Here is a 24,042-nt window from a genome sequence, read left to right on the forward strand (position 1 = left end):
TCTCTGAAAAACTTTATGGGGGTGCTAATCATAAGTTCTATTTTAGCAATATTTAGTTTGAGATAACTGTTAAATGCCACTAGAAATACCAAGGATGCAGACTGGATATACAAATCCGAAGATCCAAGAAAGAAAAATAAAAAACTGGAAGTCATTAACACATAAATGATAATTATCATCACAGAAGCTACTCAGATCATTAGTATAGTTCAATGGATTTCTAAGTAGGGTGATGATGCACACCTCCCAGGGGATGTGTGGCAATGTCTGCAGACATTTTGACCATCTTGACTTAGGACTTGGTGAACTACTGGCATCTGACTGCGGGTTACAGATGCTGCTAGAAAAGCTCCTAGCAACAAAGCATTTTCCTGCTCAAAATATCAATAGTGCTGGGGTTCAGAAACTCTGGCACAGAAAGAAAAGTGGTCTTGTATGAAGGGAGCAAAGGGGCATGAGGCTTTCTCAGACATACAACTGATTGGAAAACATACCACTTACATACCTAACTTAAAACCTGCATGTATATGGCCAGTGGAGAAATGAATTAAAAATATCTAAAGCATGGGGTGCCTGGGTGGCTCAGCGGGTTAAAGCCTCTGCCTTCAGCTCAGGTCATGATCCCGGGGTTGTGGGATCAAGCCCCGCATCGGGCTCTCTGCTCAGCGGGGAGCCTGCTTCCTCTTCTCTGTCTACTTGTGATGTCTGTCTGACAAATAAATAAATAAAATCTTTAAAAAAAAAATCTAAAGCATTACATTATAGCTTTAGACTTAGAATGGCTGCTTTTAAGGAAATAGGGTAAAATTGATGGAATAATAGTTTAAATGAAAAATCCTGATTCATAAATCTGCAAGACCAAAGGTAGTATCCAGGGCTCTTCTGTGAGACTATGCTACCTGTATACTTCTGATGAATGGATCAGTGCACAAATACGTAAGCACATGAATGAATGGTATGGCCTAGCTCCTAAGTCTTAACAAATACATGTAGCAAGGAAACAAAAAACAAAATCTGGAATGTGAATATTGACTTAATCTCTAGAGTGTGGGTACAGATTCACAAAATCCCTAGAAATGGAAATTAATCTCAAGGAGGTAGAAGAGAAGGATTTGCAATGAATAGTCACAACTTTAGGGGGAAAAAATTCCAATATACCCACTGATCCCAGTCTCTTTCAACATCTAGCACCACATAAGCTGTCAATCTTCACCAGAAATTTTCAAGGAAGATTTGCAAAGGCTTTAACCTCTGGAAAACACCTATGAATTCAGTCTTCAGGTCTGGGTAAGAGAGATCCATGTTACAGAAGATAACTTCATAGCCTTTGCACTGAAGCCCATCTACTTTATAAATGAGACTGCAGATTATCTTTCACACAGAAAGGTGTTAAGATCACAAATCTTACCCTAATCTTAATGCTTTTAACTGTCAGAAGAAGCTGAGTACAGTGGAGAAATGCTGGCATTAGAGGATATATTCTAGGTATGAAGTGAATGCAGGAAAAAAATTCAATGTTTGGGGCGCCTGGGTGACTCAGTGGTTTAAAGCCTCTGCCTTCAGCTCAGGTCATGATCTCAGGGCCCTGGGATCAAGCCCCGCATCAGGCTCTCTGCTCAGCAGGGAGCCTGCTTCCCCAACTCTCTCTCGGCCTGCCTCTCTGCATACTCGTGGTCTCTCTCTGTCAAATAAATAAGTAAAATCTTAAAAAAAAAAAAAAATTCAGGGGCGCCTGGGTGGCTCAGGGGGTTAAGCCTCTGCCTTCAGCTTGGGTCATGATCCCGGGGTCCTGGGATCGAGTCCCGCATCGGGCTCTCTGCTCGGTAGGGAGCCTGCTTCCTCCTCTCTCTCTCTCTACCTGCTCTCTGCCTACTTGTGATCTCTGTCTGTCAAATAAATAAATAAAATCTTTAAAAAAAAAAATTCAGTGTTAAAAGATGTGTGGAAAAGACCTTCTCACAGGGAAAACAGGAGAGGTAAGAGAGAAGTAGCCTTAGGTATTCTGTAATCAGTCTGATCATAACGGACCCAAACAGAGGATTTTAAATATCAAGATGCTCCTTTTAACTCATTGACACAAATGTTTAAATGAGAATTCTCTCTCGTCAAGAAGGACAAGTTGGCTTGTCCTTCACATCCACTGACTAGTGCATGTGTAAGAAAAGTGGGTCTCTGACTGTGATCTTATATACACAACCTTTTCATACCCAAAGCCTGTCACACTACTTTCTATGTTATTGACAATTATGTTTAATAAATTGGAGCTGTAATCTGGGACTGTGGAAAACTACAAATATATTGTTTTACACAGTTTATGAACAGAAAATTCACACACTACATACCAGTGTACTTTAACTATGACTCGAAAGAAGTAAAAACTGGGTGACCTTGAACACACAGGGTTGAGCACAACTCACCCTTCCCAGCTCTTTATCTTCAAGGGCCAGGACCCCAGTGCTTTCCGTGAAGAGTTTTACTTTGACCACAGGCCGAGGATGGGTGGTGGTAAAATCACCTTGAGTTCCCCATCTGCAATAAAGGAACAAAGATTTTCTTGAAGATGCAGCATTAATATTTTTCCCAGCCAGATGTATCTCCTTAGAAGTCCCATTAAAGCAATACAGACTCTTTCGCGGCTCAATGAGATTTTTATCTTTGCTTTTGTTTCTGACAGATGGCACAGTCAAGAAGAAAAATAACAATAAGTTTTACAGCTTATAATAATTTCAAAGCTGTTCTAAAAATTAGCACTTTAGAGTACAAAAGACAGTGTGCAGTGAAAATTTAGGTTAAGGTAAAGATATGTAGCCACTGAAATGTATTATTTATTCAAATATAAATTATAACCCCATTATTACAGATGCCTGGGGGAAATCACTAAAAGTTTGTTTATATAAGAGACGGTTTCGCGGAAACCTTTTTCTGCATGCTGGAGACTTTACCCCATCACTTCTTGGAAAGTTTATTAATTTATACGATTTTTAAAAGCTCCTACCAAAAGGAAAGAAATAAGCATTATAAAAATATGAACGTTTTGCAGCTAATTTCCCAATACACTCTCCCAGGCATGGAGTTAGTCTGTCAACATCTGGCTTTTCAAATCATCATAACAAAATAACATTTTTTTTGGCTTATCTTTTAATTAGTAGCATCTCAGCTTTACCACACATTAATTCATCCTAGCATATTTACAAACACAACTAGCAAACACCTGATATTAAGAAATCTTATATATTTCTCCTAACTCTGAGATCACAGACATGCGATGCAGCATAGCAGGAAGAAAATGCCATTGAGAAAAACACACAAAAGTGGGATTTAACAAAATAAGGACCCCCGCTACAGATAAATTGCCATATAAAAATACGGATTTTCTTATATTGTTTTTTTAAAAAAAAAAACATTTACCTTTTTCAAGGCATCATCTGAACTTTATTTTATAAACCATATTCAGAAAGCTTGGGATAGACAAAAAATGGAGGAAAGTCTAATAAAAATTGAGTAACTGTGACGTCTTCCTCTCCTACTGCGGCAGTGGTAACAGCATAATGTGAGCACAGTAAAGCAGAGGCCGTTTCAGTGACCGAGGAAACTAGTATCCAGAGGCAATTTGTTCTCCTGAAATTAAAGTCATGTGCCAGAGGGAAAAGAGGGGTTCAATTAGGATGGAAAAGAGGCTTAATTTTTATTTGAGATGTCTAGAAAAGGTTTAGCCAAGAATTTTTGCCATTTCATAGAATTAAGATGGTCTGAGATAAAGTAGAGCTGAAACAAGACTATAAATGAAACTGGATTCGAAATAAGGGAGAAAAATTCTTAATTCAGTGTGTGGGATCTTCAGCCTCGAACGGTCAAGGCCATCCAGGTGACAGCTCTGGAAAGATTCCTGGGACATATTCACCTTTATTTGGTGCCATGTGATTAAACATGGCAAACCGATCCTTTGCGACATTGTCTTTCAACTGAAATCAAAGATCTGTCCTAGTCATGTGCACACAGCCTAATAGGTCTACATAGAATTCGCTCATCTTTTAAACTAATTCTCTTCGTAAGCATTCCTTTGTTGGTTTTTTTCCTCTAATGTCAAAATACCTCAAAAGTACTTAGACTGTTTTCTACGACTGTTGGCAATTCCCCATCTACAGCAAGGCGCAGTTCTCCAAAGAGAAAAATACTGACGACCCCATGAACCATCACTGGGGGACGCAGTGAGTTTCATCTTTACCCCATCTCCCTGCCTCTTTACATGAAGGGAAAAGCGTGCTCTCTTCTGCAGCACGGACACTAAAACTGGAACAATACAGACAGGGTTAGCGAGGCCCTGCACAAGGACAACACGTGAAGGGAAAGGCGCTGCCAGTCCCGTTAGAGTAAGACAAATAAACAATAATATGTATGTAAAGAACTGTGCTCACTCGTGATCCTGTGAACTCCCAGGAAACTGCCTTCTGTCTCAGATCCTTCAAGAACACACATCTTCAACAACTATTCTTTCATAGTTCCGGACGGGCCACTCCAATATATGTCATTTTAGCACAGGGAGTGCAATAAGGATAGTCTGACTCCTTCACTGTCTCCCTGAAACCAGGAAATACATCTCCCACATGAAAGGTACCTTCCCCAGCCATCCGCACAGGAAGGTAGAAAACATCCTTATTACCAGAAATAGGGAGTTTAAGGCCAAAGAGACTGTATAAGCAAACCTCATTACTTCTTTACTAACTTACCATCCAAAGAGCTCAAGCTTCTGTCAATTCTTCATAAATTTACTGTTTGTCTAAGAAATATCAAAGCAGCTTGCTTTGGTCACTTCTTGGAGCCTCATACTTCATATACATTCAAATTAAATTTGTTTTTCTCCTGTTAATCTGTCTTATGTCAATTATAAGACCAGCCAAGGAAACTAGAAGAAAAATTTTTCCACCCCGACATCTCTAAATCTTTATTCACTAGACATCTCTTGTTTACCTACTAAAAACATTTAATTATGTAAATCATACATTAAGTGTCCGAAATGAGATGCAGTTTAAAGAATAAATATCAGCATTCCCACCACTCAGGTTAAGAGGCAGAACATACCAGTATATCAGAAGAGTCCTCTTTGTGCCCTGGTCACATCTTCCTCTCATCCCAACCCCATACTACCACCAGAGTAGCTAAGATTCTGGGTTCTATATTAATAATTGTCTTAAATTTCTTTTTAAAGGGAATATTTTTAGCATTTTACCTCTAGGGGTGATCATTGCTCCAGGTGTCTTATAATTGGTCTTTCATGGGTAAAGGAAATTCTCTTCCTAGTTCATTAGATACCCACAAATAAATCAGAGTATGTGATATATATATATATATATATATATATATATATACATACATACATACACATACACACACACACACACACACACACATATATGTGACATATATATTATGGTGTATCAGTTATGCCCTGGATTTTATATCACAGAAGTAGGTACATTTTATGGACGGTACATTTTATGGACGGTCATAGCTATCATATGTATCAGATATAGATCATAGACAGATCCTACCTATCTAATCCAGAAATGAATGCTGTATTAAACTTTTTCCTGTACCTACTGAGATGATCAGTAATTGCAGTGGTTCAGCATTTTCTTGCTTTTCAGAGATAAACCTAATTTCCCTAAAAAGAATATTAGAATGCTGAAGTTTGGCATTTTGTATCAATATTCATGATTGAGACTAGCCTGCAACTCCTTTTTTTTCCCTGTAGATTACATTCTTGCATTGTACTGTCTGTTTTTGTTATGCTAGCCTTATTCAATGAGTTGAACAGGGCCACATTTTTGTTATTTGGAAGAGTTTGTAAAATAAAAAAAAAAAAAGATGAGAATTATCTGTTCTTGGAACTTACCCATTAAGTTGTTTGGGTCCAGTATTTCTTTGTGGGAAGATATTTGCTACTGATTCACTGGTTAGAATTATAAAACTACTTCAGTTTTCTATTTAAACCGATTTTGATCTATCACTACAACAAGTTATTTCATCTAAGTTTTTCAAAAGTATTTGCACAAAGTTGTAAAATACTTATCTTTTGTATCTATGGCATCTGTAGCTATGGCATACATCTTTTATCATTCCTCATGTTTTTTTCCATTTTTAACTTTGACATTGGTTTGTCTTACTATTCTTTTCAAATTACTATTGCTTGACTTTGATGATCTCCTCTGCTGCACACTTGTTTTCTATTTCATTAAACTCTGCTTTTTTATTTCACCATAATTTATCCATGTTAATTCTGCTGTTGCTTTACATTTTTAACTTGAATGCATAGCTCGTTAATTTTAAGCCTTTCTTTTGTTCTAAGCATTCAAGCTTAGTATTGTAAGCATTTCTGCCTATAAATTTCTCCTAACCACTTTAAGTACAGTGTCCCACAAATTTACATTATTTTTGTTATTATTTAGCTGTTTACAGGTGTGTTTCTAGAATTTATAAACAAAGTTTTACTTTTTCCAAGTAAGTCCTATGCTTATTACATTAGGTTAGATAATAGAACTTGCAGGATACTCATCTTCTGAAATAAGTGAAACTAGATTTTATGTATTCCAAGATATGTAGGCCTCTGTGTGTGTTCATGTGTTTAAGTCTTCCATGAGTACATGGAAATAAAAAGTATTCTCCATTGTGGGTACAATGTTATATATGTGGCCATTAGGTCAAGCTTGTTAACTGTGATATTAAATCTATTTTATCATCGCTGATATTTTGATATCCTTTATCTAGCAAGGTAAAAGTATTATCTCCCGGGGCACCTGGGTGGCTCAGTAGGTTAAAGTCTCTGCCTTTGGTTCAGGTCATGATCCCAGAGTCCTGGGATCGAGCCCCACATCGGGCTCTCTGCTCCGCAGGGAGCCTGCTTCCTCCTCTCTCTCTGCCTGTCTCTCTGCCTACTTGTGATCTCTATCTGTCAAATAAATAAACAAAATCTTTAAAAAAAAAAGTATTATCTCCCAACGAGATAGAGATTTTGACAACTTCCTTTCATATTTTTGTCAACACTTGGTATCCTATTTGGTGATGTAAAATATTTAATAGTAACCATGGCCTTTGAATATGCACTATCTTTTATCATCTTAAGGCCATGATTACATTTCTACCATTAGACTTGTGTAAAATTAGAGAACACTGTGCTAGGAATGGTAATAAGGTACAAAAGATGCTTAGAGAAGTCACATAAGGGACCTAATCAACATATTCCAAGTATACCAGTAATTTATTAGAAAATAGAGAGCTTAGAGGAAGTTACCAGGAAGATATTAGTAAATTAGAACTTTGAAAGCAATCCAGAATATCCATTCCGAAAACCTATGACAACAAAGGCAGGCTACTACTGGACTATCACAAGCCCCAGTAGGCAAGCCACAAGAATTTGTTGACCTAATAAGGTCTGGGACCTCCTGAGTCAAGGACAAGCAATGTTAATGGCCAGCTCCTGTGAAAGAAGGGAGAAACATTTAAAAACATGCTTTCAGGCAGAGAGAAGCAAAGGCACAAGGATCCCGGCAGATCCTAACTGTAAAAGCCAGAGGACTAAACTTTTATGATATTTGACAAAAATGTGCAGTTTTAAAGGGGTGCATAAATATAAGTATAGTGGTATTTAATAGTCCTTATAAACCCTGATATTCTAGAATACAAACTGACACCCCCTTGATAATTTCTCTTATAAAAGCTAAAAGTTAAAAAGATACATACAGTTAGAAAATGCTTATGAATTCTACAATAAATGAATTAAAAACAAAAGTCCTCCCTCCCACCCCACCCCCCCAAAAGGCAAGGAAGGAGGGAAGAAGGTAACAGGTGAATATTTTCAGTATTCACCAAGATATTTCCTTGTTTTCTACCTAATTGGCATGTTTAAACACTTTCAGGAATTAATACCAGTCATTATCTTCCTACTATTTTCTCTGTATTATGTGATGAAAGAATACATTACCCTTGCTGTCAATTTGCTTTGACTCAAAATACATTGCCTTTTTCTACTTCTGTGAATGTATTATTTATGAGGATTCAGACTTCCAATGTAAATCTTCAAAAGAATAAAATATCTACAAAGCACCTCTACGAGGACAGCAGGACTTCCTGGCTATGAAAACACAGAGTGGTTCACACGCCGACTGAAATAACTGACATTAATTATGTATTTGCTATTAAATTAAGTGTACTGGAAATTCATATCATGCACCAAAATATATGTACATGTCTATTCATCCAGTAAGACTGTTTCTAGGAATCTTCCCTAGCAAAATAATCATAAGTACCGGAAAAACTATAAGCAGGTACATATTCACTACAGCATTATGCATAAAAGCAAAAGCAAGCAACTGAACTATCAAAGATGAAGGGAAGATTATATAAATTTTGTGGCATACAATGGAATATTTGCTGCTTCTTAAAATGATGCCTATGAAGGTGATATAAGGCTAGGTGTGATGTAATGTGGCGGGGGGTGGGGAGGACATAAAACAATCTGGGCCTCTTCTTTCAAAAAACTCAGTACTTTAAAATTTGTCAGACAATAGTCTAGTGTCAGCGACCAACGTCTCTAGTCTCTCGGAACTTACATTCTAATAGATGGTAGACAACAATAATTTGAATATATACTATAACATATAACCTCTGAACCTTGCCCTGCGTACCTGACATGCTTCTAAGAGTACCTATAGGACTAGATTCGAACAGTGACCTAAAAGGATTCTCAAAACTTACTAGCATATTTGTTTCAAAGTATGTTGAAAATCATTAACAGTGCAATGGTTATCAAAAGTCATCCAAATCCCTTGGTTCAAAATTGTTATTGTGCGTATAAAGCAAACACGATGACAGAAGCTACAACTTCAACCTACATTCCTTGTCTATGACCAGCACTGAAGAACAGGGCATATGGAACTTCAAAAATTACTTCATCTATCTATCTCTCCATCCTTTTATCCATCCAACTGTGACAGGCATCGGGAAAGGGCAGGCATTAAAATAATAATAATAATAAAATATCAAAACAACAGATCCTGTCCTAGATGACCTCAGACTGGTAGGGAAAAAGATGTATAAACTCATAAATATAATAAATCCAATCACACAGAATTGAACAGGGTTCTAAACTGCACTTTTAAAGATTACTTCAGAGACTGAGCCTTTTCTCTTTATTAGTCATCTGAATTTCTTTTATGACTTGCTCTTTTATTATAGTTGTCCATTTATATATTACATTAGGCTTTCTCTCTAGTAGGTTTTCTTTTGATTTAAAAAAAAGAACCTCTAAAGATAAAGACATGGACCGTTTCTGATACCATATATGGGAAATATGGTCACAGCTGGTTACTTTCTATTTAACTCTTCTCGTGTCTTTTAAAAAATATATATAGTTTTAAAATATTAGATAGCCGCATTCTAGCACTTTGATTTATAGTTTCTGATTTTGACTTCCTGCTTAAAGAGTCTTTACTTAACCAAAGATTATATAAATATTAACCTTATTTCTTCAACATGCTTCTACTGTTTAAATCTTCAAGTTGTCTAAAATTTAACAGTGATGTTAAATGGCATTTTACCTTAATTTTTCATCTATCTGGATCTCATTTACTTTAGAAGTCAAATATATTTATGCTATTATTATAAAAACTATTATTATAAGAACTGGGGTTTGATGCGAAATTTGTCCTAAAAGTCAATCTCCTGAGCCGTACTATACCGTTTGAATTCTCATGGCTTTATGAGATGTTAGGATACCAGTTAGAACAAGAAGGAAATAGACATTTCCAACTTACTATATTTCTTTTCAATAAAAAGGGAATTCTCTCCATTTATTAAAACCTATTCTAATATCTTTTGGTAAAGTCAAACTGTTTTCTACTATGTAGTTCCTACACATTCTGTGTTAAAGTCATTTCACAGTATTTTATATTTTGGGCTTCTAAAGAATCTGTGTCCTTTATACCAACGATTGCTGGTATACAAGAAAGTTATAAACTTTTTACAAGTAATAGTTTTGCCTTATTTTCAATCCAGTGATTGCTTTTAAATGTTTCTTTACCAAATTACCATGAATTCTATTACAAAAATTGAGTCATTAAAATAATCAACAATGATCTGTAATTCCAAATATATCACTTATTTTGTAAGAGAAAACATGAACTAAGGATCTAACTATAGGGGCACCTCGGTGGCACAGTCAGTTACGCATCCGACTCTTGGTTTGGGCTCAAGTCCTGATCTCAGGGTTGTGAGATCGAGCCCCTAGTCTGGCTCTGTGATCAGAGGGGAGTCTACTTGGGATTCTCTCTTGCTCTCTCCCTAGCCCCTCCCGCTTGTGCTCTCTCAAATAAATAAATCTTAAAAAAAAAAAAAAAAGTTCTAACTACAGGGTAAAATAAAATTCTTAAAATAGCTGTAGCACGAAAAATAGAAGAATCCAACTACAACTACAGATTATCATTTTCATAGCAGGCATTGTAAGATTAAAAGGATGTAACATTTATCCAAGAATATTTGCTTCAATAAAGTTGAGGCTCATAACTTAAATATTCCAACACCAGATTCTGGTGGCACTGATTTAGATATTCACTTAGAAAGTAGAAAGTCTTCCCAAGTTTTCGGCAATCATATGGGTCTGAGGTCTCTTTCTGCTGCCCACAGGGCATTTGTCCCCCAAACTGATTTAGAGGCACTGAATTCATGATAAGCCATCAGGATTGCTTTGTGTTACTTTTAATTACTCGTATATGGTGACAAGGTGGAAGAACACTCTTCCCAAGCTCTTGAAGAGGGACCAAGAGGGAAAAGCTATGCTTGAGAATGGGAGGCAGCGAGTCGCTCAGGAAGGCCTGATGCTAGGTATCCTCTGGAGCGTCAACAAGTCCCGTCCGGTGCTGCGTGCCTTCCTGGGACGCGCACGCCGGCAAACCTGCCTGGTTGACTGAGAGCCCACAGCTGTGTCCTAGCTCATGCAGCTCTACGTAGGGGGGCTTTAGCAAGCTCTGGATGCATAAGGAAAGGTGCACCCCTTGCCTGTATCTGTCGGTGTCTTTCTGTCATTGTCCTGCTCACAAGAGCCAGGGAAACGCTAACACTATAATGAAACAGATGTGTATGCAAAACGGGTACATTTGTAGGACTTGTAAAATATACAAATAAAGGCAAGATGTCACTATTATCAACATACAGGGCTCTCCCTCCTTCACTGAATAACTGAAAATTGAAACGTTTAAAAAAAGAATTACCAAGAGTCTCTTAGAAAGTACAAATTAACTATGATCCTGAAAGCAGTCTCAAAATAATATTAGGCACTGAATAAATTCTTTTAAATACAGCATTTCTGGTTAATATGAATAATTAAGGAAGCTTTATGGAAAGCTCTTTCTCAGCAGAAGACACTTTCGGAAGAGCAGCTTTTGATATTTAAAAAGTTCAACACTTCTATGTCATTTCCCAGGGTATCAGTTTATCAATTACTGGTGGGCTTAAGCCAAAGAAAAAGGATAGAAGGGAGAGGATAACTACATTCCTACAGATATGTGGAGAGATGATACAAGAGGTGAAGGGACTTATTTGAAAACTCAAGCATCTGATTGCAGTAAGTTGCTGGAAATTCAGGTCTGGACCTTAGTTACAAGGCCGCAAATAAAAATACAGATCTGAGAGTTATTCACAGAGGTGACAGTAGAAAGAATGAATGCACCTATGAAGAGTGTCCATTAAAAACTCCATGACGAGGGCACCTGGGTGGCTCAGTGGGTTGGAGCCTCTGCCTTCGGCTGAGGTCGTGGTCCCGGGGTCCTGGGATCGAGCCCTACATCGGGATCAGGCTCTCTGCTCAGCAGGGAGCCTGCTTCCCACAATCCCCTCCCGCCCCCCCACCCCGCTTACTTGTGATCTCTTTCTGTCAAATAAATAAATAAAATCTTTAAAAAAAAAACAAACTCCATGACTGTAGGAATTTGTATCTTACAAATCCAGGCCTATATATGTACCTCTATCCATGTGTGTGATGTGTGTACCTAAACACATGTTTTTATTTTTAAATAAATGGGATATTCAGATTTTTCTGTAACTTGTGCTTTTACATAACACTACATATTGATCTTCTTTATACAATTTTTTAAAAGATTTTATTTATTTATTTGACAGACAGAGATCACAAGTAGGCAGAGAGGCAGGCAGAGGGGGAGGAGAAAGCAGGTTCCCTGCTGAGCAGAGAGCCTGATGCAGGGCTCGATCCCAGGACCCTGAGATCATGACCTGAGCCAAAGGCAGAGGATTAAGCCACAGAGCCATGCAGGTGCCCCTTCTTTACACAATTTTAAGACAGTAAAGCATTCCCCCACCCTTGTATGGCTGTGCCAGAATTTATTCAGTCGCTCTTCTACTGATGGACCCTGAAGGTTGTTTCCAACTCTAACTACTACAAAAGTGCTGCAAAGACACCTTCATATTTATACAATTGTTTTTACATAAATATTGAAAGGACAAAAACCGGGGCACCTGGGTGGCTAGGTCCGTTAAGTATCCAACTCTTGATTTCAGTCCAGGTCACGATCACAGGGTCATGAGATCAAGCCCTGCACCTGGCTCTGCACTGGGCATGGAGCCTGCTTGGGATTCTCACCCTTGGCCCTGCCCCCACCCCCAATTCACGTGCGTGCTTTCATACACGCTCTCTCTCTTTAAAAAAGGAAAAAAGAAAACCAAGGACAGAAATCTAAAATAGCCAAGATTTTAAATTATTCTTAAATAGAAAAGAATATACTAAGTCATTCTAAAAGTTGATTCATAAGAAAAATACCTATGTAAATAAAATGCAGCACAAAGAGCCCTGTCCAATAAAAGTACAAATTTTAAAATAATTCATTGTAATATAAAATGCAAGTTTGTTAGGATTTCAAAATTTTATTGTAAACATCCTTCACTTTCAGTTTTAATAATCTGTAGGATAGATTTTAAACTTCCTTTAAAAATACATTGAGTATATCATTAAAACAAATTTCCTATATACATTGAATGAAATTAGTATAAGTTGGGTGAACAATAGTGTTTATAAAAAACTGCTTTAACTTATTGCTATTACTGTTGTTGACATACTTTAAACATATTTGAAATTTCAATTTGGTATCAAATTTGAACCACAGAGCTCAGTAATACGCCCAAGGCAATATAGCTGTGCCAATGAATGAAATCATGGCATGGCTTTCTAGGTCATGAAGATAACAATTACTTGACAAACTACATCGTTACTTAGGAGAAAGTATTCCATTGTATTCTTTCAACAAAACCAAAGGAATTACTCTGTATAGCTATACAATGATAGCAACCCTCAAGGAAATTAATTACACAAACATAGCATCATTCTGAATAGTTTCAGGTAAAGATGTGTGTGTTGGGGCGGGGGGGGGGTCAGATCAATTGAAAAAAAAAATCAGAACCAGTACCAGAGTCCTTGCCCACAGCAGAGTATAATGGTGGAGAGACAGTTAAACAGGGCAGACACCAGAGAGAGTTTCTGGACTCAAAGACCAATTCCAACATGCACAGGGAGCCTGGGCCAGCATCTTCAGCATAACTTGATACTAGTTTCCTCACCAAACTGATGAGGTGCAAATGAAGGCAATTATGTTAACACCCATAATGGCACAGCACCTGTTATACAGAAAGTGTGCATGGAATGACTATTATTATTAGTATCCAGGGTAGTACTATTTTAGCTTTACTGCACAAGCAAAATGATATGTACCTGAAAAAAAAAATGGATAGTTTGGAACATGAAAGTTTAATCAACTTCGTAAAAAGGCAACACTAAAATCCAGACAATGTAAGAAACTACAGAGACAGAGGCTTCCACTAATACCAACATGTGACAAAAAAGAGGACACAGAGAAAGGAAGACAGAGGGGGAGGCAAAAGGAAGAGAAGAGGGAGGTGAGGTGAGGGGGAGAGAGATGGACAAAAGGAGGGAGGATCGGTAAGAGACCAACTCAGGATAAGGAGGGTTAAAATCTGAGTGTTACTCTAAATCTTAAGTTTTTGCACATTACCTCAATCTTCCTTTAAAAAATAATTCAGTCGAAAATGCTGACATGATGTAAATTTTAACAGAAAGACTAGAAAATATCCTTTATTTTAAACTAAGTTTTATCACTAGACTGCTGGGATGATCTTTCAAAAATGCTACATTCAAACTTCTGATTAGGATGGAAAGACAGTGCAAAGTCATTTTTGGGGATGGCTTGAAGTGGGTACTGACCACTTTCAAATCCCAGGGGCTTCACTTTCATTCTCTCTTGCTGTGTCCTGGACATTTCCATTTCCCTTCAAAGACACAGCTCCCATTTGGCTGCTCTGAAATGACTAAAGCCTCAAGAATAACGGGATAAAATTATCCTCTAAAGTTCTGTATTTCATTTATGAAGTATTCACGCCATTAAACCTCTATATCCAGAGTAATCATATTATACTTATACCATTTTCTTCTGGGAAAGTCTAGCAAGCATGTGAGCACAAAATCAGGTTTCAGAAAATATAATCCCTCACAAGCATTTCCCTTTCTCTCCTTCATAGCAGGGTAGTTCAAAGATATTAGCTTGAAGCATCTAATTTTAAAGAAAACCATTTGTCATATCTTGTATTACAATTTTACTTGGCCAAGGCAATACAAAGAAAGTGTAACTTTTTAGAAGATGGAAACCAAGATTTTAAAGCACTTAGAGAAACACGAAACAATGGATATAAGCTACAATTATTTAACTTTAAAGCATGAAGTGTGTTATACAACATCTCTAGAAAGAGGTTCAAATAATAAAATGCAGTGGTACAGAAATGAGTACAACTATACTGAATAAACCAATAATTAATCACCTGTACACACCTACCAACATATGCTCATCCTGGGGTTATAACCTCAACTTTGAATAGGAGAACATTAGCCTGGTTTGTTCCTGGCTTTTTGGGTTTTTTTGTTTGTTTGTTTGACACAAAAATAAAATGTGATTGTGTTATATGAACTGGAAAAAAAAAACGCTTTCAGCTGTGAAAGGATGCATTATCCTTCAAAGATAAAACATACTACAGAAATTTAAAATATAGGGCTTCAAACTATTACAATTATCACTAACCGGTACAGCATAGTGTTACTAGTAAATTGGAAAATCCATTGGTTTCCAGTACTTTTTTTTACCAGATATATTCCAATGATTAATCTCTAATGTGATGAAACTTCAAGGCAGGTTAATGCTCTTGGAGGCCAGACAGAGAAGTGTAAAAACGCTTTCCTCTATATTTTCCTAATTTGAGGACCTTGGAATTGCCAAGGTACTATAATGTCAGCGCATCTATTCTTTTTATTTTTTAATTAAATTTTTTATTTATTTTCAGCGTAACAGTATTCATTGTTTTTTCGCCACACCCAGTGCTCCATGCAATCTGTGCCCTCCCCAATACCCACCACCTGGTTCCCCCACCCTCCCACCCCCCGCCCCTTCAAAACCCTCAGGTTGTTTTTCAGAGTCCATAGTCTCTCATGGTTCACCTCCCCTTCCAATTTCCCTCAACTCCCTTCTCCTCTCTATCTACCCTTGTCCTCTATATTATTCGTTATGCTCCACAAATAAGTGAAACCATATGATACTTGACTCTCTCTGCTTGACTTATTTCACTCAGCATAATCTCTTCCAGTCCTGTCCATGTTGCTACAAAAGTTGGGTATTCGTCCTTTCTGATGGAGGCATAATACTCCATAGTGTATATGGACCACATCTTCCTTATCCATTCATCTGTCGAAGGGCATCTTGGTTCTTTCCACAGTTTGGCGACCGTGGGCATTGCTGCTATAAACATTGGGGTACAGATGGCCCTCCTTTTCACTACATCTGTATCTTTGGGGTAAATACCCAGCAGTGCAATTGCAGGGTCATAGGGAAGCTCTATTTTTAATTTCCTGAGGAATCTCCACACTGTTCTCCAAAGTGGCTGCACCAGTTTGCATTCCCACCAACAGTGTAAGAGGGTTCCCCTTTCTCCACATCCTCTCCAACACACGTTGTTTCCTGTCTTGCTAATTTTGGCCATTCTAACTGGTGTAAGGTGGTATCTCAATGTGGTTTTGATTTGAATCTCCCTGATGGCTAGTGATGATGAACATTTTTTCATGTGTCTGGTAGCCATTTGCATGTCTTCATTGGAGAAGTGTCTGTTCATATCTTCTGCCCATTTTTTAATATGATAATCTGTTGCGGCAACCCATGGAATGGAAGAAGATATTTGCAAATGACAGTACAGACAAAAGGTTGATATCCAGGATCTATAAAGAACTTCTTAAACTCAACATACACAAAACAGTGCATCCATTCTTAATGGCTTACATTTAAAAGCAAACGCTCCTCCCATGTTTCCGGCTTCTCCCAAGGTAAAAGACTCTTGGTCCTTAAAGCAGTAACACGGGGGCTCTAAAGAGAGAATACCAGACTGAATTACCTTTCCTGCTTCACTTCATTTCTCCTAGGAATGGTCCTCCTGGGGGTGTCCCTGCAGATAAAACTTTCTCTTTCCTAAATGACAGTTTCTTTGGGCAAAATAAAAAAGACTTTTCAACTGCACAGGAGCAGCTTGGGAGGAAAGAAGTTTCTGAATTACACAAATATCTGAGATTTCCAGAGGCTAGAATTCCTTGAGATCATTCCTGAGGGGGTTGAGAAGATCATAAAAAGCAGGAGGTGCTCAAAAGAGGCATAATGCGGGGAGCAGAGGCAGGCAGAGGCTACAGGATGTCAGATACGGAGGCGGCTGAAAGCAGCCCCTAGAGCACCAGCCGAGCACATGGCAGAGCGGGACACCACAAGCAGCCTCTGGAGAAATCCCGTCAAGCAGTCCTCACAAACGAAGCAGCCACTGCTAGCACTTGCTGCCCTGCTTCCTCGGGGACCGATCCCCGTGTTATTCAGGAAAAGAAATCCCTGCTTGCAGATCTCTGACGGCCAGTGACTAAGTTTTGAGATAACCCTACAACATCAGTGCAACACAGACATGCCTTTAAAACTTGAGGACACTCACCCTGATACTTTGGAAAATTTTAGGACTCGTGAGTTAAGAGATGAAGAGAACCTGGTAGGGTTTTAAAGAACTGGAAACTGCTGCCTTGATCTGGGTTTCTCCAACATTTACCTCCCCGGCGCTTGAAGGAACCTTTAAATAAGGACACTTTCTGTAATCCTGCCCTCGCTTGTGCAACCGCTGGAATGGCTCTGTAATAAGCTCTTCGTACGTGCCCACCGCGGAGTTGAATGTGAAGAATACGAAGATGAAGGAACACAGACTCCAGCCCTAGGGACGTGGGCTTGTAGGGAAAGGGAGAAGCAGGACATGGAATAAATACTATCCTGCTGAGGAAAGCTGAGGAGTGACCATCACTTTAAGGCGGAACACTCCTTTAAAGGTACTGAAGACAGTACCTTTAGGATCTGTCTTAGCAGCTCCAGCTGTCTGTCTACAGCTGTGGTAAGCAGCTCATCCCTCACCGCAGCCACCACTGTGGCTCTGGATGTAACCGGCACATGTTACGATACTCTGGAGACAGACTCTTAGCGACAGAACAAACCGACGGGAACCAGGGGGAAGTGGATGAGAGGATGAGTTAAATAGGTGATAGGGATTAAGGTGGGCACTGGTTATGATGCACACAGGGTGATGTATGGAACTGCTGAATCACTGTATCACACACCCAAAACTAATATAGCACTGTATGTTAACTGGAATTAAAACAAAAAATGCAAATTAAAAAAAAGTCAAAACAAAAGAAAACAGAACAAAACATAGTACCCAAGGGAGAAGGCTGTGTAGGACGAATGTGGACTTCGGAATCAAAGAGAACTGGTTTTGAATACTGGTTGCTCCACGCAAACCACGGATATGCTGGTTAGTATTTTTCTAAGGATCCATTTTCTTGTCTAGAAAATAGGAATAGTGGTAAGTCCCACCTGACATAAGTATTCAGAAGAATAAGTGAAACCAATACAAAAATATCAGAATGCCTGGAAAATTAGGAGACATAAAAAATAAATGCTTGTTCTTAATTTACTTGGGTACCCCATTTTCTTGATGTCAGGGATGGAGGCCCAAATGACCAATTCCTGACTGCTTTCCCATACCGGCTTCTCTGCAGGGAAGGAAGTCCTGGGAGTGATCATGTATTCTCTTTTCTACGGAAATTAGCAGCAAACATATTAAGTGTGATAGAAGACAGGTCCTCAAACACTCTAGGTGTAAGCCATATTACTTGATAATAAGCTTTGGTTGACCTTTGGGAAGCCCAGCACTGCTAAAGGAGCGCCAGCAGGCCTGGCTAGTCCAAGTTTTGGCTTTAGGTACTCTTCACTCAGTGAATGGAAAGCACTGCTATTTGACATGGTTATGGTACTCCAATCTTAAGGTAGGAAGAAGCATTTTGGAGAATATTATGTCAAATATATTTGGAATTCTTGAAATATTTATAAAATTTTCACAGGTCCTATTCAGAAGAGATTCTGAAACCAAAGAACTAAAGATACCAGTCCTTATAATATTTTGTAGTGGTACAAAGCTGGAGCTTATCTGGGTCAGTCTCAGAACCTCCTGTTTCAGGTGGGGCTTTGGTCAGTATATTTGTGGAAAGTCTAGTCTAGAGATGAATTTAAACTATCTTAAGATGGAAGACTCTAGCCCGAAGGTCTCTTCTCCCCCGTTTTGTCTGGTACCCACGGAGGAAGACACTTCAGTTTTCTTATTTTTGTTTTCTTTTTTTCTCTTCACTTACTCTGCCCTTGAGCTATGATTGTTACCAACAGTCTTATTTTCAAAAGATAGAGATGAAAAAAAAATGCAAACAATGACTAAGTAGATGAGCTGACTAAAATGACCAGAGAGTCAAGAAACATGCCCTACACTGGCCTGTTCCTTCAGGAGTAGCAGGGATTCCTTCGTCCCACCTCCCTCACCATTGTTTGGTAACTATGCATTTCTGTTGAAAGCTCAAGGGTTCCTCTCTCAGAAAGACATCCTTAACCATTTCTACCTGCTCCACTGGACAATCCTCCAAATAAATCTACTTTATTTCCATAGAATTATATTCATTTCCTTCAAAGCAGTTACCCAGTTTGTAATGGTATCTTCCTAGGTGCTTAGCTATAGATGCCTGTCTCCCCGGCTTTAGACAAGTGCCCCTGGCTGTAGCTATGTCTGATTTTAGTCATCATTTCAATCCCAGGACCTGTGCAGCATGTAGCAGAGCTCAAAATGATTTAATAAAATGACACCATATACTTTATCCTAACAAGTCCTCAAAGGATGATGAGAGGAGCTATAGTATTTGGATGACCAAGTTTTCTTGATAAGTATATTTTACTATGCTAAATACAGGAGGGGAACTGGGTCAGATGAGGAACTGTGCTTCTTTAATCTCCCACACGGGATGACTGCACAAGTTCCATGTACAATAGCTCTAGATCAGACTGCCAGGGATACAAACATATGCAACATTTTTCATATTTATAGATGAATCATTTTTATGGATAATGCAACCAACTCTAGGGAAGGGATGGGGGGATATTGTTAAATAAAAGCAATCAGCTGAATTTGAAAGCCACTTCTGTATTTTAAAATACGACATCGCCTTTAATATCATCTGTGGTTTTAGCATATTTATAGTGGTTAATATTCTAAAGCAAGTGGGTATCTTCATATGAGAACTGTCACAGCTGATAAACACAAGGATACATTTAATTTTAAGGTTTATTTATTTATTTGACAGAGAGAGAGACACACAGAGAGAGAGGGAATACAAGCAGGGGGAGTGGGAGAGGGATAGGATAAGCAGGCTCCCCGCTCATATAGGGTTCGATCCCTGGGATCACGACCCAAGCTGAAGGCAGACGCTTAAATGACGGAGCCACCCAGGCGTCCCAAGGATACGTTTTAATTGTGTTTACCTGAGACTACTATTCATTGCTTACCCAATCTGTCTCAGCAAACAGTGAAAAAGTAGAACTTTCTTTAGGCAAAATTTGTTAATGAGTAACAGGTGGGCTTAATTTATTCATTAAGCATCTATTTTTGAGCACTTAAATTTTTTGTTACACTTTGCAGTGACTGAATAAAACTATTTTGTGGGTTTTTTTCGGTTGTTTGGGTACACTTTTTTTTTTTTTTTAAATCCTACCATCATTGTACCTTTGCCTGGCCCGCTTAAGTAGAGAACACTCCGCAATAATTAAATGCTACATGACTGCTTTAGTAGCAGCCACAATTTTCCCTAGGAGGTAGATCTCTGATCTTTTTATTCACCAAAGTCCTTCCTGGCATAAAAAAACAAAAAAAAACTGAGGCAAAGACTATTTGTACATATTATAAAACTAAATACTAACTTCAGATGAGAAAGGTAGTGTACTTCTAATTTCCCTTTTAATACCTCACAAACATTAAGTTAACCAAATATGTCCGGTATGTTTATAATGTCAGAGGAGTCACATTTTTTTTTTAAGATTTCATTTATTAATTTGACAGAGGGAGATCACAAGCAGGCAGAGAGGCAGGCAGAGAGAGAGGGGGAAGCAGGCTCCCCACCGAGCAGAGAGCCCGATGCAGGGCTTGATCCCAGGACCCTAAGCCGAAGGCAGATACTTAATTGACTGAGCCACCCAGGCACCCCAAGAATCACATCTAACTGTGGATTTGTGTTCCAGTTCAAACCCCGTAAGATACATTCGTCATGTTTTTCAATGGAAGCATACAGAACTTGTGACAAAGCCAGACTTGGCATCTTAACATTTCTTGTAAAAAAGGGAATAATTTGGAGTGCCTGGGTGGCTCAGTGGGTTAAGCCTCTGCCTTCAGCTCAGGTCGTGATCTCAGGATCCTGGGATCAAGACCCGCATCAGGCTCTCTGCTCGGCGGGGAGCCTGCTCCCCCCCACCCCCCGCCTGCCTCTCTGCCTACTTGTGATCTCTGTCAAATAAATAAATAAAATCTTTAAAAAAAAAAAAAAGGAATAATTTGTTTTTGGAAGACGAAATATTATCTCGGTCCTTTGACCTCCCAAATCCTGTGTTTACAAAATAGAGCTTAGCTGCTTGGTTAGATATCTAATTATTTTGGAATTACAACTTTTCCCCTAATTACCTATATGCATATATTTTTTAGTTGTCACTTGTTAATACTTACATATGTGAAACAAGTAAGCAATGTGGGTGGAAGATTTTTAAGTGAAAACAAGCACAGTTGTGTATTTGGTTAAATAAAAATATTCTACCTTTGTTACAAAGATATTTTTGAAAAATACTTTCATACTTAAAAAATTAGCATATTATAATAACTTTAAATAATGTTAAAATTCCAGCTTAAATTTAAGGGGTATTTTCCCCCAAGAAGCTGCATGTGATTTATAGAGGAAATTTTAACATACACTGTCTAGTCACTGTACAAATGTTCCGGATATAAAAGATGAGATGTCAGTGTTAGATTATTTGCAATTTGAGAAGGAAGCTGTGGGACACAGAAAGTGATCTGTACAATGTCACTTAGCAGATTGTATTTAACTGTGTGGTGGGTGGAAATTAGGATGACAACTGGCTCCCAGCTGCTCGTTAAGTCCAGACCCATGTTTAACTTTCTTATGCATGAACACTAGAAAACTTGTCAGCGTTTAGCTACAGTTTCATATGGGTATCTACTTTTTGTTAATCCGTATGTTCCCTGTAGATGAATTAATCTCAGTGATATTTAACTAATAGATTCTAGAGAATACTGTTGTCCATTAATACGGGTCAAATGTGTCATCCACAGAGGTCACAGAGCCACTGAGAATGCAATGCTGGACAAGAGCCAACTTCTGCCTTCAAGGAGCTCACAGCTTTGGAAGGGGGGCAAAGAGAGGAAACTACAACACACAGAGCTTGGGGAGGGGGTTGCAGAGAACACACGGTGCAGAGGAAGGCTGCTGGGGAAAGTGAGGGCAGGGCCTCGGGAAGCCTTCAGAGATGAGAGCACCCTAAACCCTACCCTAGGGGAGACAGCCAGCAGCAAAAGGCAGGCAGGCCATGCACAAGGACAGATACTGGTTCTCCCCACAAACAGTACCTCTTCCTTTTTAGGGCATTTAAATATGTGTATGGGCAGAGGCTATGGGAGCTAAATTACCTAAGATGCAGGGACAGTTCCACTGATGAAAACTGCTCCCAGAAAAGTGCAACATCCCACTCCTGCTTCAAAATCCGTGGCTGGCCAAATGCAAGGGAGGCGGGGTGGAGAAGTGGAAGTCAGGCAAACGCAGAGACAGGCAAAGGGAAGTCACCAAAACACACTGAGGGCAATGACATAATCTGGTTTGTTTTAGAAACTGGACTACAGGGGAGGCAAGAAGGGAGGCAGGGAAACTAAGTAAAGGCTCATGAAATAAAGTTATCAAAGCTTGAACCAAGCTGCTGACCACGAAGGTGTAGGAAGGGAAATCGTTCTGTTGGGCACTGAGGAGGCACAACCAACAGGGTTTAGACATAAGGACTGGAAAGAGGAGGAAATGTTGAATGCCCAAATTTCTAACTTGGGCACCTGTGTAGACGGAGGTACCACACACTGCGATGGTACACAAGAGGCGCGTTCAAGGTAAAAAATAAGTGTTCCTATTTTGAATGCATTCAATTTCAGAGTCAGATACCCAAGTGAAGATATCCAGGCAGAAGGATATGCTAATCCAGTATCAAGCTGGATCATTAAAAAAGGGATTCTGTCCATTGTAGAATTACTTTCAGTAACAGCCTTCTGAACCTAAAAGCTCTTTTTCTTTGTGTTCTATCACCAGGGCTGGCCCACTGTAGAAGTTTCTTTCAGAAGAAACAATGCCACATACAACATGAATTACTCACATATTAAGGCAATACAGAATAAATTGTATCTGTCTCCTCTCTCATAAAAGAGAATGATTATATTCTACTGTGAAATTCTTGCTCATCCATGCCATATGGATAAATATTTCTAGATCAGATCAATTATCCTCCTGGTAATATATCTTAATTTACGTAAGTAGTGCTATGAAAACTGAATAATTGTGATCAATTTCTAAGAACGCGGTGTTTGAGTATTACCTCTTTGCACTGGCTTTAAGAAAAGAATGATTATAAACTGGATGTACACTTTTGGTCCAAGCCATCGCAAGCTACATGATGGCAAGAAAACAAAGCAAACAACAGAAAGGAGCTAAGGAAAGGAATTAGCCTCTTTGTAAACAGAAAGAACAGCCCCATGGAGTCAAAGCAACAAAGCCAAGCTCAGCTTGGTGTAAACAAGCTTTCTCTTTTTAAAGATCCCACCAACTGAGGGGAAATAACAAAGGTCACTGGCTAGGTTGGGGACCTTCTCTGAAACAGGAAGCCATGAAACATTCACAGATATGCCTAAGAAAATATTAATGATGAAATTTTAATGTAATCACCAATCTGTCTGATGATGGGAGAAACAGGTCCATCTGTCAGTAAGTCTCATCACAAAAGTGACTAATTGCGTTAAGTCCACAAACCTGTTCTGAGCCTTCCAGAAATAGTTCTGCAATTTTAATGAGTTTGCCACAGAAATCGAGTGGCTTAGTCTAAGCTGTTTATAATTCTAGTCCCACCATAAGTAGGATGTGGGCCTAAGCAAGGAGCTCACAGAAATACTGAAATTCACCAGAATCTAACTATGACATGAAGGCATTTGGGGGGGAACTTAAAAAATGTACGATTGTTTTGGTGCTATTTCTCATAAGCCTAATTTACTGAACAAGTCTCTCTCCTAGAAGTTAGCTCGGCAGCCTTCACCTGGAATCCAGTATTGCAGAGAAAACAGGAGAAAGAAGTGATCCAAAACACAGGCCCCTATCTAAAATAAGGAACTGGATGTAAATGTTTTGAATTTTTCAAGGGAATCTACGGGAAAGTTGTCTGATGTTGATGTGAATACTGACCTACAGTTACTGATTTTAACAAAAACACAAGATGCCACTTTAGGAAA

General features: G+C 38.7%; 1 protein-coding gene across 7 annotated transcripts in view; it reads right to left on the reverse strand.

The window, feature by feature from the left end:
• The window catches only part of CADPS2 (calcium dependent secretion activator 2), a 526,208-nt gene that overhangs the window by 247,751 nt on the left and 254,415 nt on the right, over positions 1-24,042 (reverse strand). For all 7 annotated transcript variants that reach the window (XR_013967617.1, XM_080817937.1, XM_080817936.1 and 4 more), the window contains exon 7: positions 2,418-2,529. Coding sequence is in view for 6 of the 7 variants with exons in the window: in XM_080817937.1 (XP_080674063.1) it covers positions 2,418-2,529 (112 nt within the window). In the remaining variant the exon portion in view is untranslated. The remainder of the gene's footprint in view (positions 1-2,417; positions 2,530-24,042) is intronic.

The sequence above is a fragment of the Martes martes genome, assembly GCF_963455335.1.
Source record: "Martes martes genome assembly, chromosome: 11".
In the NCBI taxonomy this organism is placed as follows: Eukaryota; Metazoa; Chordata; class Mammalia; order Carnivora; family Mustelidae; genus Martes; species Martes martes.